Source organism: Crocodylus siamensis, chromosome 2 (assembly GCF_052110815.1).
Source record: "Crocodylus siamensis isolate JL-2025a chromosome 2, ASM5211081v1, whole genome shotgun sequence".
Taxonomy (NCBI): Eukaryota; Metazoa; Chordata; order Crocodylia; family Crocodylidae; genus Crocodylus; species Crocodylus siamensis.
In genome coordinates, this window is record NC_143396.1 from 132,252,202 (window position 1) to 132,271,924 (window position 19,723).

The window sequence follows — 19,723 nt, forward strand, 5'->3', positions numbered from 1 at the left end:
GGAGGGTGGAGGTGGGGGAGCATGATGCAGGCACGGCTCGTTCTGGGTGGAAGGGGGCAAGCAGCAGCAGGGCATAGGCCCTGCTCCCACCACTCCTGGGCCCACATCCTACCCCCCTCCCAAATCCTGCACCCCCACCATACCCCAACTGGGCAGTTTGTTCCAGCCCCAGCCCCAATCCCTCCTTCCCCCCCTCTGCCCCTTCTCTTCCCTTTCCACCCACCACAACAGACTTACCAGCTGGAGGCAGCTGTGTCCAGTGTGGTGAAGACTGCTGCCTGTTTAGTCTATGACCAAATCTCCAAAGCATCACTGAATCTTTTCTGAATTAATTTGGAGGCTTCCGATTCCATTCGGACCTTTTAACTGGTCTCCTGATTTGATTCACATTTGGAGATTTGGCCGCCGAATCTCCTCTGAATTGAATTGGTTACTGAAGCTTTGCACAGCCCTACAAATCATGTATATACTGCATTTTTAAGGCCTGCTATCTAAGTGAGCTATCAAAGTGAGAAGCAAGTAATAAATTTGTGTTGTACCCGGAGAAATGATGGAAAACAATGGCCAATTTTTTACCTTCAAGGTTTCAGTAGAGATGGAACAAAATCTAGTCAAGATCTTAGACAGCTGACACAGATCTGGAATGATAGTTTTACTGGACTTTACAAGCTAAATTCTTACCTCAGTCTCATCAGTGTCAATCTGTAGTAAATCCACTGAAAACAAAACAGTTAATTCAGATTTCTAACAGTGTAACTGAGATCAGAAACTACCCCTGCTTATTTAAATTTGCTACATCCTCTATTTTTTATGTTCACTACCAACCAGGAATAACAATAATAGCAATTTTGCTCAATAAATCATTTGCTGTTTTGGAGGATGCAGTTCTTAAAAGCATTGTTTTATTACTGTTCAACTTGATGCTGAGAGCCCAGTTCATCCAAATAGCCCTAAAGGTAAGTACACAGTGTCTAACTGACTGTGACATTTGTATCAGGACTGGTGAAAGAGTTAGAACAGGCATTTCTCATCATTCTGCTTAACTGGCTTTAGCCTGTGGAACAGGTGTTGGTATGGCTGCTACCTTGATCTGTGAACTCTTGGGGGATACAAATGTCTTTTAGTTTTGTGTCTGTGCAGTGTCCCACAATTTGGGATTGGGCCTGTCCCAGAATCTGGGGTCCTATAGCCCTGTCTGTGGCAGGTAGGGAAGAAAGGATTATAGTGACCCAGCCCCACTCACCTCGTGACAGTTTGGGGCCACTGCTAATTGGCCTGCCACCATTCACCCTGTGGCTGCTTGGCCTTCCCCCCGCTTGAATCACTACTGTCATGGCTTGCACTCCCTCTACTACAGCAAGTGGCTACTTGCCTTGCTGAAGCCACTGTTTGACTTGCTGCTGCTCCCACCACTGCCTCCCCCACAGCTGCTGGCCCTGCTGTCAGTCCAAATCTGAATTTGATACCCCTTGCTTCCTGACAATCCTGCATTAATTGCCATTCTAAAGTACTTTGCTTAGGTGGACAGAGACATATTTATACATCAATTACTGAGAAGACATTCCACTTGCTACTGCAAGTAGCCCCTCAAAGTTCCATAAAAGATGATGCTTATATAAAGGTGGGTATCTATTTCACAAGCCCTTGCATTGGAAAAAAACTACATTTGCAAAGGGTTTACAGCTGGGGTACATAGCACATGGTGCATGGCATGTATGCAGCCCACCAAGACCGGTCATAATTTCTACTAAACCACTTATTCCTTCATTTGGCATGAAGATCAACATAGAAAATGTTTTGAAACGCAAAACAGTGAGTCCATCTGTTCTTCAAATTGTGTCCTTGTTGTGCGATGGCTTGTTGATCTGCATGTGGGCCTAATGGTGTGGACCAGTTTCCTCCTAGCAATGTGATGCTTCCTGCTAAGGATGTCCCTTAGGAAGTGTATATTGTAAGTGGTTTTCACTAAGATTTCAAACAAGAACAGCACCTCAAAACTGATCTTCCACCCACGGAAAGGGCACATAGCTAGAATCTAAGTCCATTTTCAGACTCATTTAAAAATGTCACAAACAGCTGCACTAGAATACAGAGTTGCTCCTGTACAGAATAAGCAGTGAACATGCTCATGTTGTCTGCAGGGGAATGTTCTGCAAATGGACCTAACCCAAGACCAGACATCACAGTGGCTGTGGCCTCAACATTTTCCATGGGGAGGGGTGGAACTCCACTGGCTTGTTGCTTTGCCTACCTTTACATTGTTAATAAAATACAAACCCAATGAAGTGAAGCAAAGAATAAAAATAATAATAAGTGTGCATTATTACTGTTATTGTAAGGAAGCTGCCAAAGAAAATTAAAGACAGAAATTTCTTTTTGTTTGTCATTAGTCAGTGTTGTAGAGTAATCTAAACTGTGCTTTGATACCAGCTTCAGTAACGATGAAAACATTTAAAAATATTCATAATTACAGATGATGGAGCTCTCCCAACTTGCAGAGAGTCTAATGTGTTCTTCAGTCCCTGCTTGTTTTGCTTTAAGGCTCTGCTAATTTATGGAACACGTTTCTTAGAAAACACAGCGTTTCCTCATTTAAACAAGGGGAAAACAACCTTCCAAAAGAAGGGCAAATTTGTGATGATAATACTGAACTCAGACTCCAAAAAAAATCATTTTGCATCTACTGCTGGTCTGCAAAATTGCGATAAAAGTCAGTCCTGTTTTCCATCCTGAGTCTGTCTTATCCTATTCATCTGGCAAGTCCTTTGGAGAAAGGACCACTGCTCATTATGTGACTGGATAGTGAGCAGTGAAACCTTTACTGAAACCTCCATCTGCTGACCTTGCAAAAATAACCACATACGATCAGGCTTTGTCGATTTACCCTCCATTATCTTTAAATGCAACGAGGTTCTGTATCCCTAAAATACAATGGCAACATCATACGGCAATGTGGGATCCCTCATTTTCAACAATGTGATAAATACAATGGCAACGTGGGCTCCCTCATTTTCTTTGTCTGCACAGAGAGGCGCGTGTCAGCGCCAGGGAACTTGCACTGTACTGCTCTCCTCTCTTTTTCTCCTGTACAAGAGCTTTGATCTCCTCTGTGCCAAAGATGGCTGGGGAAGACGAGAGGGAAAAGTTGGCTAGGATCCTGTGGAACTGCCCCACTACTAAACATGTCATGCTCCAGGACTTGGCTTCACTACCTTCACCCCATGCTGTGATGGATGCCCCACCTTCTTCCTTTTGCTCTGCTCATTCCACATCCTAGGACACCTATCCATGTGCTGGACAACTGCTTAATTAAGATTAAAATTAGTCAGATCTGCTGGAGCATCCCACAGCATGCTCCTGTGGGATGCTCCATCTGCCCCACTATCTCAGCATTCACGAGCCATGCCTGATACCTCGAGATATGTAGAAAAAGTATATAAATCTGTGTCTGTGGCCGAATTGCTTATTCTCTGAATCAGAATCAAATCTTCAGATTCAGCTGAATCAAATCAGGACAGTGATCCGAATCAGTGAATTGAATCGCTCTTCCGAATCGGGCCGAATCACAATTGAACACAGCCCACTTCACACACCCCTAGAAATATTTCCTGTTTAACAAGTGTTAAACTGCCTCAGGCTTTTTTCCAACTTGTTTCCTCTGTAGACACTGGGAAAGACCAACCAGATCAATGGCTTTTAAGTTCTGAGCTGATACAATGTTTGCTCTTCTGAGTCCTCCAATTAAGTTTGATTACACTGTGCAGTGGGAGTCCAGTTGGTTATGGGATTTCCTGGAATAGCTGAGATGAGCTAAGCATCTGTGCGGCCTGCCAAGGACCACAACATGAAAGCAGGAGATGATGGCACACAAACAGTCCTGCAGCATGACCCTTTATCAGACCTGAAGTAAAATGACCCCAGGGATTATATAGTGGCTCAGAGGGTGTTTCACTTGCCCTGACCTTGCCTGTGGTCCTGTTAGTCCTTTCAACCTGTGCGCACAAAGAGAACTTCTAGATGCAGGAATTTTTCTGAAGTGACTATATAGGATCTGCCGCACAGCTCCTTCTGGCTCACAGTACCCTCTGTAGCTATTTAGTCAGGGAGTATGCATCAAATGGGAAAATGGTGGCCGTGCTGGGCCTGACCTAAAGACCACTGAAGTCAATATGAGTATTTGCATTACTTAAATGGTCTTTAAATTTACAAGCCTGGCCCTGTAGTTGTTTCATTCAGGGCCTTGTTACACAGTAATTCTGGGTAGCTCTTGGAGCTATTAATCCCTGGATTGTCTCCAGATTAACACTTTAAAGTGGTTTTAAAAACCCTTTAAGTAGCTCAAAATTACACCACTCCAGGCAGAATTATTTCTGATCTGCACTACCCAGCTCCTGTTCCATTAAGGTGGAGCTACTCCCCACAGATATGCCACTCAAGTTCAAGTCCTCCAGTATCGCAGGACCTCTCACACCCCCACCCACAGATCAAGGAAAGAAGCCTACCCCGCCTCACCAGCTCTCTAGCGGAAACTCACAGCTACAGCTCCTAGTCCTGACCCTGCTCACCAGGCCTCTAGTGGCAAGACACAGCTGTGCAGGGACAGTCAGAGAAGGCTTCTAGACTAAGGGTGTAACTGCTCCAAATTCCAGGCCAGTGCTAACACCAATCAATATTTGTGCATCTCAGCATAATGTGTCCTCAGAGTGCTCAGGAATTATCAGGACCTTCCTTAGAGACACATGAGGCTCAATCACAACCTTGTCAACTTACACTTTATCTGTGCCGTAGCTCCTGTAGTCGACTGCTGCTGACACTGCCACTATCAATGCGGGCATCCCGTAGCCGACCAGGTAGAAATACTTTCTCCGTGAATGTTCACTCTCAAACACCTCTACCAGCATGATGTACAGCTGCACGCCCTCCAAGAACATCCAGGTGAATGCCGCCAGGAAGAAGAAGTGCAGGAGGGCAGCAAACACAGCACAGGCAATCTGGGAGATTCAATATAGCAAAGGAAGGGGTTGATTCTAAGCCAAAAATAAACAATAGTTAAAAAACCCACCACATTTATTGCAATCATGACATTCATTTTAGAACTGCTTTCTGTGCATCTTGAGTGGAAACCAATTTATAAAAACCACAGAATAGGATCCACAGAATAGGAAAAGGGATGTGAGAACAAGTAATTCCAGTGCACAACCTTTATTTCAAGGACATCTGAAATCAAATCAGCCCTGAGAAAATACAGTGCAGGGTCTCGGTTTGCAAGGACAAGTGAACAGACATCCCCCACAGTGGTTTTTGCAATCTTCAGCTTCCATGAGGACTTGATGCTCAAGGGTTCTAGCAAAGGATTCCTGTAACATTTTGGCAGGTCATATGCTAGATGTAGCCCAGATACCTGCACTGCCACAGCATGCCCAAAATTTTACACAGAAGACAAGTAGTTGTGTTTCCAGAGAGAAAGGAGCTGGTTGAAAGTGTCTGTAACAAGGAAAACATGTTAGCCATAACTGGATGTTATGAAGGAGTTCCCATTGGTGAAAGAAAAACCTTTTGTCTTTGCAACATGGAGCACATGCTATAGCTTCTTGAGGAAAATGATGAATGCAAGTTTGATGGGGGGTAGTTCTACACACACATGCACCAGACTGGGATACCTCTAAGAACAATCACCAAATTTAAAAAAGAAATTTGAAATTACTGAGTATGCATGACTTTTCTTTCTTTAAATAGAGTCAGGATGAGCAAAAGCAAACTCCTTCGCTAGAGGAATAGGCATATGACTTATGGACTAAGTTTTCCAAGGGGCCTTAAGATTATGGACAGTGAAATTCAATGGGAATGGTGTACACCTTATTTCATTACACATTTTGATAAATCCTACCTCAAAGGCTTTGAGGTCACTGGGTATTTTGCTCCAGCTTTTCATAAGTGCAAGATCAATGCCTTTTTATACTTTAATGGATGGTTTGGGAAAAGTGATGTGAAAGTCTGCTTTCCATTATCCACATGACCACCAGAGCATTAGAATTTGAAATGCTTTGTCTGTGAGTGAGTCCTGGTTTGCAAACGGCTCTGGGATCTTCTCCTGTCCCAAGTAACTTTTCTGCACCTTGCATTTGGTATTCTTTGGCTAACACTAGTAAAAGCAGTGAGACAGCTTCTGCCCTATCGGAGGCAGGGTAAGGGCAAAAACCAAAAGCCAGAGTCCATCTCCACACCAGAGTAGCATTAAGTTAAGCCACAGTTTCCTTGGTCCCTCATAACTTTTTACCTCTCAGTTATCCAGTGGATAGCTTCAACAGGAGGATGCTCCAAGCAATCCCTAGCCCAGAGTTGTCCAATTGGCGACCTGTGGTATGTGGTCTGTAGGCCACAGGCAGCTTGCAACTGAGTGGGTTAACTTTTAGCTCATGGGCCTCTGCAGCCACCTGTCCCACTACCCATGTGCAGTGTGCAATGGGGGTGGGGATCCTGTATGGCCCACATGGTGCATGACCTGAGGAAATCAAGTAGGATGCAACACAGTGACCATGCCAAGTCTGTTCATTTAAAAATGTAGGAACCCTATTCTTCATTAACCAAATTCCTTTACGTATATCAAAGCCACTACTTCTCACTGAGAACTCAATCCTTGATGAGTCTGAAGGCTTTTTCTTTAAAAACAAACAAACAAACAAACAAACTGCAAAACACCCCCCCCCCAAAAGAACTGTATATACCACATGCAAATGCAAAATGGGGCTTAAATGTTTTAGGAAAAACAACGTTTTGTTTGTTATTGTTTTGTTCAAGCTGAGTTTTCCCTAAAAAACTTCCAGCTGCAAATTAATTCACTATCCAGAAATATTTGCTTCTGGACTGAGGTCAAAGGGCACACAATTTCAGCCCTTAAAGGGCAATTTATTCAGAAAGTTATAGAAGCCTTGAGCTGTCTGAAGCCAGTGTAAGGATTACAGTGAACTTTGGCTGATGTCCTCAAAGAAGGACCTATAACAGAAAAAAAATCTGAAAAATTACTCTACTACTGTTAGTGAAATACAGTGCAGGACAAACATGAAACTACACACACTTTTTGCATGCAAACTTCACGCAAATATCCAAGGTGCAAATCTAGCTTAATTGACATGGCTGTGAGGTTTGCCCTTGACTTCACTGGAATCAAGATTGCATCCTGATTATGAACCAGAGCCCTGATCCTGCTGAGATGTACAAAGGCACAGAAGAGCAGAGATGCATATCTCACTGCAGGATTATGCCCATAGACATTCTATGACAAAACAGGAGGGTAAAGATGTTTATGTTGAGTTTCTTACTGGCTGATCTGTCCGGTTGATACCAATGAGGAAAAGTAGCTCTGCCACAAAGAGGCTGATGCACAAGTTCTTGTGAATAGTGTTCCTGTCGCTCTGGAGCCCACGGAAAAAGCAGAAAGTAAAGATGCAGATCAGGAGGCAGACAAGTGACAGCAGAATGCCAACCCACGTGATCACATCCAGGAGAAGGTCGTGGACTGCATCACTGTGCTGGGGACATAACAGAAAAATAATCAGTCACAGGCCAAGTGTCAGATAAACCATATTGGAGGGGGAAAAAAACAAAAAAAGGTATCTGTGTCTCATTGATAGACTTCTGTATCCCCTCACCACACTGTAGCACAAGGGACAGGTACCTAATGAAGAATTAAAATAGTCAAGAACACCATTTCCACATTAATGTTTGCAACCTCAAAAGTTACACTCTTCCCTCTCCCTTTCTGTTGTGTTTGCAAATACAGCAGTAGGGCAGTGGTACAGATCATAACTGTGAGGGCGCAGGTGCCCTTAACAGATTCGGATCTCAGGCCATAGTCATTGGTAGATTTAGGATGATGGATTTAGTTTTATGTCCAGCATGGGGCAAAAACGAAAACTGCATCCTTCTTGCATCTTTGTGCCAGAAGGGTCTAATAAGCAAAGAAGCCCCATTTAATTGCACCTAGGTACTATAACTCTAAGCTGGACTGTTTTTCATGATAATAAAAGTAATCATAATTATCGCTAACAAAATTAAAATGGTGCATCTTTTTAACGTGCAGAAATAAATAATTTTTGTGTTTTCAGACATAAAAACACTGTTTCAATGTCTCCCCCATTCGTTCACAAATAAAGGAAAATAATAACATTGATTTTTCAAACCCTGAAGCTGTATTTATGTATTTAAAAGAAATCTGGAAACTCAGACTGGATACCAGAACAATATCCAGGATAAATAGTGACCTTTTTTTTATGATTTTGCTTTAAAACTGATGCATAAGGAAGATTTTTAACAGAGCTTATAAGATGTACGTTCCCCTTTATAAGGCATGTTAAAGCAATCTAGATCCTGCCTATGCCAAAGCAATGCTGTCTTGGTCACAGCTTGGATACTGTCCCTGCAGGTGGCTATGAGCTCTGAGAACACCAGCGCCAATGATTAGTTTACAGATTGGGGTAGGAACCCTAAGGAACTAAATCAGGATGCTGAACTCAGCATGTTTCTCAATGTTTGCCTGGATTCACTCCTGAAATACAGCTATAGGCACTTGGAACTCTCATCCTCGAAGAAAAACACACAGCATCCAGTGGCAAGATTATTACAACTGTGAAACATAACCATATTGCCACACAGATTTACACTACATGTGGTAGGCATGGTCAGATGTGCTTTCTTCCCCCAAAGGGCTAGTATCTAAATATGTACTAACTAACACATGGTAAGTCACAGGACAACTAGTTAGATCTAAATAGGCTGATGGCAATGAGTCAAGAGGAGGAGAGCGGGGCTTGGAAGAGAGAAAGGTCATTTGCAGAGGAGAGCAGAGGCAGTACTCCATCCATGGGGATGGGAGGTAACAAGAGGAAGCTGAAGATAAGGATATCTAGGGCAGACCCCCCAAAAATGTATTGGCTTCAAGGGAAGAGGTACTCAACCCCCACTCTTGATCCTGGGACTGCTGACAATAAAGGGTCACCCAATGCCATCCTCTCAGGTGCACTGAGTTCTCATCATCAAGCAGAGCAGATGGCTCGGGAGCATCCCTGTCAATGTACATTCCCTCTGTGCTGCCCCCAAGCCACCTAGTCTGCTGAGTTGCCAGTCTATGGTGAACCCAGCCAAAATGGGTTCACCATAGATGGCAACTCAGCAGACTAGGTGGGGACTTATTTTGTTAGTGGCAGTCCAGAGTCAAGGGGGAAGCCATGCAAACATGCCTAAGTGGCCCAAAGGAAGAAGTGAGGAAAGCTGGTTGTGAACATTTAGAGTGAGGCATTGGGACAGAGGGAGGTGGGTGCAGCATTACAGATTGCTTTGTAGGTAAGAGTGTGGTAGATGACAGGAAATGTAGAGAAGGACGAAAAGGGGTAGTGTGACATGGCTGAGACTAAAGGCCAGGACACTGACTTCTGCAGAGGCATTTTGGGCAAGAGGAAAGGAGGACAGGCAAGAGAACTGAAGGCTAGATTACAGAAAACAAAAGAAGAGGCCTCACATTTGCTTCTTTGGCAATTTTTTCCTTGAAATCATTAATGGACGCCACGTTTAGCTGGAAAAAGTCTTGAATTCTATGCCAGCTTGAAAGGAAAGTGCCGTGACAGTGGTGCTACCATCATGTTCTTGCTGTTTACCCTCATAAACACAGGGGATATATTTTAAAAGGCAGCAGGACCATGAACCCCAGTGCCCTAGTCTGTGCAGCTGTGTAACTCCAGGCACAGCAGCATCAGACTTCAAAAATCCAGTAGATAGAAGCATTCTCCTTATGAGGAAATGCCTGTGGCAGACTTAGGGGAAAGGTGATTAATTTATCCATTTTGTTGCTTGCCTGCCAATGATAAAACCACATCAGTGTCAAGCACTTACTGATATACTCCTGCTTTGTCAGCACCCATCAAAAACAACTCGAACCCTTTCAGCACATTGGCTTTATCAACACGAGATTGATAGGCATCAAACGATAATGAAAGCTAGTGAGTGGCTTCCCCCGCCTCCACACCCCAGGAGCTGTCTATAAAGGGTGAGCTCCAGGAGCAGACAGAAAAAATGGTGGGTTTATTCCCAAAATAATCTTGACAATTTTCCCTGGAATGTGGCAAGTGTGTGTGTGTGGCACAGGCTCCAGGAACTGACACGCACCCATTGTAACAGTGACAAAAATGGCCATGCTATTCACCTCCTGCAATCACATGTGGAAACCCCAGGGGGGAAACGCTGCATGCTCTTTTTCCTGATGGCATCTTTGTTATCTGAGCTGTTTACACTTTCATATTCATTACTTTACTCTTAATGCAACTCCAAAAAATGAAATACAAATCCTAATCCTTGGGGTTTTTTTATGTTTCACATGAGGTTCACAGAAAGAAGCAAATAAGATCTCCGAAATGACCCAGCTGCAAATGGTGCGCTGGTTCACCTGATTACATGGCACTGCTAGGCAGAGCTTCAGAGCCCCAGGATGTAGAAATGCAACTCTACAGCTGGCACAGGCAGATAAAGGGGACAGACAGATGAACTTGGGAAAGCTTGTGCCTGAGATTAACAGCACAAATTCACCAAGTTTCATGACTAAGTCAGCCTTGTACATAACCAACTTTCAGAGGTTCTGCCTAGTCTGATAATGTGGTCTACTGGCTTCATTTGGAATGCACACAAGACAAGGTTTATCCCATTTACATGCCCAGCTCTACATATACCGGGTTTAGAATGAACAAAAAGCTCAGAGCTCCATCCTCACTCCTCAGCTGCTTGAAGTTATTTACTCCTCTGAACACAGATTGGGAGAGGATGCTAAATGCTGCTGAACAGCATCATAGAGCATCAGTGCTGCAGTGCAGGGAAGAGGAGGCAGAAAGGACCTACCAGCTTCCCCTTCTCTTAGGATCAAAAAGTGAGAGAGGAGGAACCAGAAGGGCTTTCACCAGGAATGTGTGAATTGGGGGAGTGAGTCAGTTTGCTGGTCCCTGCAGAGACAAAAGGGATGGCTTTCCTGACTTCTGGGTCATGCAGTGAATGAACTGAGCCAATGGTGGGTTGTCTGGGGTAAATGTCATAGGAAATATGTTGTCACACCTTGCCCTAAAGTGTCAGATCCAGAAGAAAAGGCAAGAAGTTGCATGTATTATGTAACTTGTAGACTCTTATCTGAGCCTGTTACTTATTAAGATAAAGTATCTTATCCCAACCTTTTCCTTCCCCACCACTGCACATTTTGGTGTGGGACTGACTGTGGGAGCTTGTTCTACTGATACACCTGCATTTCACTTGCCAAGACTGTTATAAGAGTAACAGTTTTACTTAACTTCTGCATTAGAAATCACTTAGATGCCACACAAGCAGTCTGGAAGCAGCTTCTCAGCAATAGGAGACACTCCATTATCACAACAAGATTACAAAAAGATGGATACAAATGAACAAAAATCCAATAATTTAAAAAACACTTCTATGAAAAAATGTAGGCTTTTAGGTATTTTGCAAATGTAGAAGAGAAGTGAGACATACCACTTAAGGCTGAGTTCCACACCATGTGGGCTCACCATATGAGACGTGCAAGCACCTACTGACTTCAGGCATGATGACAAAACCCCTGAACACCAAGTGACACATGAATACAAACATCCACCAAAGGGAAATTTGCTGCATAACCTGGGCCAGTAGCATTCAGAGCTTTACAGATCAATAAGGCTGACTGAAATAAATGAGTAGCCAACCACATAGCCAATGATGCTACCGCATTCTGAATAAGTTGTAAACAGTGGATCAGCCTTGCTAATCACCCAGAGAGAAGGAAATTACAAGAATCAATCTTCAAGGTCACAAGGGTAGGCAGCCAAGTCACCACATGATAAATAAGGGCATACCTAAAGAGTAATAAAGACTTGTGTTTGACCCTGATCCATAGTGGAAAGACTCCCTTGGGCTCTGATATGTTTTGGATCAGTCGCTAAGGATGCTTGTACACGCAATGGGGGTTTAATTCAGCTTCGTTCTCCCTAAATTGAAATAGTGGGTTATTAAAAACACCACTTCAATTTAGGGAGAATTAAACCGAGTCAAACCCCTGTGGCATGTACACATGGGTGGGGGCCCGATTCTTACCTACCTCTTCAGCAGCAGGGGTGGGAAGGTGGAGGAGGCGAGCTGCCAGCAGGGTCAAGAGTTCCCTGAGCTGCTCAGGTGCCCCCACATGGCACCACCAGCCGATACTCGGCCCTAACTGTCCAGGTGAGGATTTCCTGGCACTGAATGACTGACTGGAGAAGTTGCCATATAATCAGCCTCCACCCTACTCCCCCATGGCACTTAAAACAGAAATTCTGAATTGTAAAGAAAATACAGAGTTTGGGGGGAGGGGAGGTTTCATGCATTAAAAATGGGAAAGCTAAACTGCAGATTACCACAGATGCAGTATGTAGTAGATACAACGTTCCAGTCTAGGCTCAGTAATGCTGCATTTCCTTCACTGCTGTCAGATGAGGTTCACTCGGGTAATACAGGGCTGAGTGAAAGGGAAGTGAGGCCTCCACACTACATCCCTCTGGCCCCAGCAGGCTGGCTGTGTCAGATCAGTGGAACAGCTCTGCTTACTCACAACAGACATCTTTCAGCTAGTATCACACCACTGGTTTATTTGGAGACATAAGTGACAGCTGCTGAGCTACTCTTACTTAAGGTACATCTACACAGCAGTGAACAAAGTGTAGTGTAGGCAAGCCTGAACTACTTTGAAACTGGCAAGCTCAGGCATTTATAGCAATCCAGCAATGGCAGCATGGAGCTCAGCAGGACTTAACCTAATGCATGAGAGGGATTTTCTGTCTTTATGGAGCTCTGTGTTGCTACAGTTGTATTTTTTCCAGTGCCCCAGCTGACTAGTGCAGAACAGAACCAGCTTGGGTGGGTCTACACTATACTGCAGTCAGAGTACTGACTGCAATACAGTTTTCCACAAATCTTGTGTTCAAGAGACACCACTTTCATGACTAGCTCCTGAATGCTATGTTCTCCGTTGTCTTCCCCTCTCTCCCACTGTATATACCAATCCCAGGCCACAGGCACAAACTTTACTCCCTGCTTTTTTATTCCAAGCACCTTTCCAACTCCTTTAATTCTATTTATAGTAGATATCCTAGAGCTGCCCTGAGCAATCCTGACTAAATTCTACTCAGGACTCATCTGCATGTAACGTTTACTGCAGAACTGCCTAAATTAGCTCCACATTAAAGTTTCCATGTTTACACATGTAGCCCAATTAGACCACAGTATAAACTCCACAGCAGGGTAGTTCTTTAGTGCACAGCAACACACATGTAGACACTGATGGGTCTGGCTGGGGCATGGGCTGCTTCTGTGCCTGCTAGATAGCCCCACACTGGAGTACTGTCATGCCCCAGCCAGCCCCTCTGCAGCACACTGAGCTGGGTCAGAGCAACCCTTGGTTGGCAGACTGACCCCCTGGCACTCCCTGCCACCAGGGGCTGCTATGACTTGGTTCGAAGTGCTGCAGTCCCAGGAGTACCTGTAAATACAGCTCCCAGGAACAATAAACTCCAGTGCGATATGCACTAGAGTTAGTTGTTCTGTGCTAATAGCATGTGTAGATGCATCCAGGGACAACAATTTTCTTTGCTTAATGACTTAATTCAGCAGAGGGAATGGGATAAAACTGGACATAGGAACACAGATCAAACAGATTCCTGCTTATGCACATAAGAACTTTCTGTTCCAGAAAATACAGTCTCATCAAAGAGGAAATCACCCTGAACCTCACTTTCTCTGTGAGAGAAGAACTGATTGGGAAAGAGAAGGCAATAAACAGAGAAAAGCTCCAAGCTTGCAAAAAGGAACTACTTGAATTACAACTATTAAGGAAGAGGTTCAGAGAACTCCTAAGTGTGATGTTCTCCTGCCTTAAATCTTTCCACAAGGTCTTTGAACTGGTTGCAGACAAAGAGCAATGAGAAAAACAATCAGGTTTGGGGTGAGGCCAGCTGCTGCTAATGAGCTGCTGTAAGGGCAGTTTTATTTAACATCTTTATCCAGGCTTTGATAAAGGTCCTAAGGAACAATGTTTTCAATACCAGAGAGGTCACATAAATAATAAGAGGGGATGGAGAGAATTAGAAATATGGAAAGGAAATACAACACATGGAAAAAATACAAACTAAGACATCTGGAGAAAATACATGAAAGCAGAGTGATTCAGGGTGAGAGAGGGAGACTTGGAAAGGAACTTGGTTGAAAAAGACACAAGGCTGAAAGTGAACAGTAAATTGCTAGTTATAAGCTTGCAATGTGATATATAAATGGCATGGAAAGGCATTGCAATATTAGACAGCATTCAGACAGGCACCACCACATCACAGGCTGGGGATGGGTGTGTATGGGCAGGGGAGGCTTGTTTTCACTTGTTTCTATTGCTCTTAGTAAAATGGGGTCTCATCCCTGCTTAGGGCTCTTGAATACTACTGCAATGAAAATGATTACCAAAAAAAAAATCACCCTACAATTATTTATGGGCAAGAACCTCTATTTACAGAGCTCGGGTGAGAGTGCAGCTACATTAGTGCATGAAGCAACTTGGGGCACATCAGTATTCAAAAGAGCTCAAAGGAAGAGTCCAGAGAAAGGCAGCATAAGTGATGCTGAAGAGCCTGATTGAAGTGGAAAGATTAAAAAAATAAATAAATTGAGGGCCCACTATTTTCTAAAATGGACCTTTGAAAGTCCCCCTTTCTATCAGCCTGCATTGTGGAAGCTCAGCCTCATCACAATTTACTCTGAAACAGCTCAAATTATAATGGTATATGCCAACAAAAATATGTAATATCATCAAGACTTTATGCAGAGACATAGCATACAGATACACAGTAAACAGGCTTGAGCGAATGGTTCAACTGACGTCAAACAAGGATGCTGTCTCCCACCTCCATCGTTAATGGCACTGACTTTAATTTCACTGTGAAAAGACTACAGATACATACAATGTAAGTGCCATGTCGCCCAACAGCAGGGCATGTGAAGATTTAGGTTCTGCTGACAGTGTAGCTGTCCTAAGTAACTGCTTAACTAACATGCAAATAAAGACCAAAAGACTTCCCAGTGCTACAAACAAAAGATGGAGCTAGTAATGTGTTAAGAACAAACAAATCTAATGAGACCTGAAGCAACTCACAACTTGAGCATTTCTTTAGAATGGAAAGTGAGTCAATTTAAAGATCACTTATACATGGATAAAGAAGAAGGTGGGAGGCAGGGATATCCTGAAAGAAATAATGCCATGACCTAGCAAAACTACAGCTGTATTCACCAGAGTAAACAGTTCAGTCATTGAAAATTTACAATTTAGGGCACAGACAGAGTTACATTTGTCATGCAACTGCCCCTTGAAAACACTTTACAACTGTGCCCTTACAGAAGCGCACAGCTGCAGAGTGCCTTAAAAGTGTCTGATTGCATGACAAACGAACCCTCATTATATGAGGGTTTAGAATTCAGGGGTGGGCAAAATTCAGCTTGTGGGCTGGACGCGGCCCACAAGGCCATTCTATGCGGCCCGTGGGGCCACTCAAAACATTTTGAAAATTAAAATTCATCTGTCCTTGGTTCCTGTCAAAAGTGACAGGAGCCAGGGGCAGTAGAACCCAGGGGAATCCTCAGTGAGCACAGGCAGCCCCACACAGGCTGCAAGCGGCTGCAGTGCAGGGCGCCAGCCAAGGGGCAGGCGAGGGGCTGCTTTTCACCCTGTGCTCAGCATCATTTTGTAACCTGGCCCCACACTGGCTCCGGGTTTGCCCAATGGGGCTGCGCTGTGGCAGCAGCAGTTGTGGCCCTCCAGCTTGCCATGCCAGTCAGCATTTGCTGCTGCTGCCCGCCCAGACCTTGCGCCATGGTAGGCTGTGGTGAGGCTGTCACCACCACCTTTGGGCTGCCCAGTACGCGAGCTCCGGGTGGGCAGCAGCAGTAAACACTGCCTGGTGCTGCAAGCAGGGGGTCCGCTGCTGCCACCGCACAGCCCTGATGGGCAAACCCAGAACCAGCGTGGGCCCAGACTGGCAGTGGGGGCAGGTTACAAGCTGGTGCTGAGTGCGGGAGAAAAGCAGCCCCTTGCCCACCCCGCACCCTGTGCTACAACCGCTCATAGCCCACATGGGGCTGCCTATGCCTGCTCAGGACAGCCCCGCATGGGCTGCAAGAGGCTGCAGAAGGGAGTGCCAGCCACAGGGTGGGCAAGGAGCCACTTTTCCCTGCGCTCTGCATCAGGTCATTCCCTGCCAGTGAGCAGGGGGTCGGGGCTGTGTGCTCTACTGCAGGACTGGGCAGGCACTGGGAGTAAGCGGGCATGGGAGCACAGGCCCTGCACCAGTGTCCCAGGGCCAGCACCAGCAGAGACCAGAGCAGGGTGGCAGGGGTACAGAGTCCCAGCTGGCAGGGGCTCTATGGAGCTAGGCCAGCTCCCCACTCTCCTTTCTGGTGCAGCCCAGCTCAGCTCCAGAGACCTCTGCCAGCTTGCACTCCGCTCTGGGCCCCACTGGTGCTGGCCCTGGGACATTGGTCCCAAGATGGTGACCAGGGGGTGGGGCACCTGCCAAGGGGCAGGGCTACCCATCCAGCCCTCAAAAGCTTGCCAAAACTGGGTAAGTGGCCCTCTGCCCAAAATAATTGCCAGCCCCTGGTTTAGATGAAGATGCTCCAAAGCAGAGTGCCTTCATTAACTTCTGTCAGCATGTGCCAAGAGCAGTGCTGGGTTGATGCAGCCCAGCCCTGCCTCCGGTGTTTTCTTCAGAATGGGGGCAGGGCGGGGTTTCCCTCCCCTCCCTTCCCCTTCCCATTCTGAAGGCTACACTGGAGCTGGGAGTGGATAGAGGGGTGGTTAGGGGAGACACACAGCCACTCCATACCAGAGCTCAATTCCCCAGCCCCACTGGATCCAACAGCAGATGTCTGTTGGGTTGGGGGAATACTGTAACTCATGGCGCTTCCTCCACAGTGTCATGAGTTACAGTGGGGAACTGCACATGGGTCTGAATCCTTAAAGGCCAAACCAAGTACCATCAATCTGAATGTTACTTTCACCTTGAAGTATGGATCTGAAAATTAGAAACCCACCAAAGTTACACACAGGCATCTGGAATCATGGCATTGGAAGGGACCATAGGAGTCACCAAATCCAACTTCCTGCAAGAATAAGCTATCCCTAAAATACCTACAGTGCCTAAAAGCCTTTGAAAGCAAATACTAAAAATTAATTGAATTGAATTATAATAAATGGCAACATTTGGCATAGAGTTAAAAAGCCTCTCATCTCAAAACTTAGCAAGGGGGGAAGATAGAACTATTTGAGATATGTGGTAAAAGCATCTGCCATGACAAGGATGCCACTGGACACCCGGAAGAACCACTAAAATGGACTGTCCAAAAGAATCCCACCATGATGCAGTACTTAGCAAGGAAAATTTATGGGCCTTTACAATACAAAGGATCTGGGGAAAAAATGTCCCAAGGAGACAGGGATGGCAGAGTCTTGTTCATAGTCTACATGATATCTGAATGTTTGGGAAGGATTCTGATTCAGTACTTCTGAACTCATTTTCACACATGTAAGTGCTCCAGCACCAGATGCTTTGAAAAGTGCCCAGCGCTATGTCACTTGCAGTTGCATAAGTGGTGCAATATACATCATAACTGAGAAAATGGTGGTGGTACACTTTAAATTAAAATACATTGGAGGTGTTTTAGTTTAAAAGCACACCACCATTTTCTGCGCATGGACATGCATTTCGCTGCTTACACAACTACACAGGGCACAGCACAGTTCAGATCAGCTTGCTTGTGGAGCAGACTAGATTAATTGAGTCTACTCCAAAAAAGCGGATTTCCCACGCATCGTGGGACAAAAAAGTACGTGTATAAATACACCAAAAAACTGCAATGTTTGCAAATCTGGGGCAGTAGTATGGTTTCTGAAAGGGTCAACAGCAGGCAGAAGAAAGATACTCTGGAAAGATATTTAGCGATATCCAAGGAGATAGAACTGGGAATAATATAGAAATAAAGGGAAAAAAATCATAACTGAATATCTGGAAATATTCCAAACAATACTATCCATCAGTGCAAGGTTCAGACACCGAAAAGAACTCCTGTAAGGACTATCTCTAATGTGATTTACTGTTCACCTGGACAAAGAATTAAAGAATATGCTATCATGTACAATTATGAATTGACCCCCCCTTGAGCACAGATTACATGACCTAATAGGCCTTTTTTTGCCTGTAATTTCTGTGATTCATGACATCTCAGGCTGGAGAGCAGGATGTATTTTCTTAACAATTAGGTTTGGGTAGTTTTCCAAAGGAGGCCAGATAAATCACTCCACAGTGTTTTGTAGGTAAAAGAGCTGCGCTGGTGCAGGGATGTAATGGATGGTGAAATAGATCTTTTACTTCTCTTAATTTTCTGATTCCATTAAGGTTCCAGGTTCCTGTTCTTGATGTGTGCTTAAACACTTTTTATTTTCCATTTAAAAAAAATGCAGTGAAGGGAAGCTGATTTAATAACTTGTCTCTTTAATTAGAAGCGGCCTTATTTAACATGTTTTGAAATAAGTCAGATTTTGCCAAGTGTAATAAACCTCTTCTGCAGAGTTAACCCTTTCACATATGCAAAATCCTTATGCCCTACAAAATGCATAGAACAATAGCATCAGTAATTTAAGTCTGTATTTTACTTTTTTCAAGATTATTCAAGTCTGTGGTTGTTAATATGTGAATAACATAGGGGATAAGGTTAGCTTGTTCTTTAAATCTGAAGTACCTGTATTGCATTAGGCAAGCATCCTTAGACTTTACAAGATTTTATTCCTCTTTTTCTTTAACGTCCCTCACCCCTCCATTCCCCAAATAATTGTGTGTGGCACTAAATGGCATTTTAAAGCTTCAGATTAATTGCAGCACTTAAACCATCTTATGAAGTAACAGCAAATTCTAACGTGTCCTATATATTGATAAGCAGCACTTGTCTACCTTAAACTAATCTAGCTCACGTTGCTCAAGCTGTTTTGTTTTTTTTGTTCCTAATGGCATTTTCCCACCAGCACTGAACTTGTTTCTGGTTGCATATTTTTCCCATGGTACGTTTAAGATGCATCTGTTATGGTTATTATGATGCAAAGTGCTAGCTTTTATGAAAATCAGCTTGCAAATTTTGTAGTATAATCCTGTAGCAATTACATAGGTAGACTGGCTTATTTCCTTTAACTATAGGCTTTATCCCAAGGTATAAAAAACTTCTGCAAGTTTAATGCAGCTAAAGGTAGTAATAAACATTTTCTAGATGCATACTTTTAACAAAATATCTATTAGCTTGTAAATTTTTTTTTTGTATAAAAAGGTCCAAATTTATAGTTCTAATCTGATGAAAAGGGTGATTCATTTCAAAGTTTTAAAACATCTGAACCACAAAAAAAAAAAAAAAAAAAAAGGTCTTAATTTTCATTGGTAAAATTTCTGAAAGGCCAGGGAATATTCTGGAACTACAGTGTAGATTGCATACTGGAACTATCAGCAGAGAGATTAGATAACTGTTGATGGCACATTTCATTTTTATACCTGACCAAAGACATTATGAATGAATGGAAGAATTACAAGCTATGAGAGGCATCATGGTGCAGTGGGTAGCAGCTAAACTAGCCTACAGGTACCTTGGT

The 19,723-nt window shown here is 44.0% G+C and overlaps 1 protein-coding gene across 15 annotated transcripts in view; it reads right to left on the reverse strand.

Moving 5' to 3' along the window:
* ADGRL3 (adhesion G protein-coupled receptor L3) overlaps positions 1–19,723 on the reverse strand; it is an 875,465-nt gene that overhangs the window by 111,728 nt on the left and 744,014 nt on the right. For all 15 annotated transcript variants that reach the window (XM_090036868.1, XM_090036867.1, XM_090036864.1 and 12 more), the window contains 2 exons: positions 7,320–7,529; positions 4,771–4,991 (listed from right to left, as the gene is read on the reverse strand). In XM_090036868.1, coding sequence (XP_089892994.1) covers positions 4,771–4,991; positions 7,320–7,529 — 431 coding nt within the window. The remainder of the gene's footprint in view (positions 1–4,770; positions 4,992–7,319; positions 7,530–19,723) is intronic.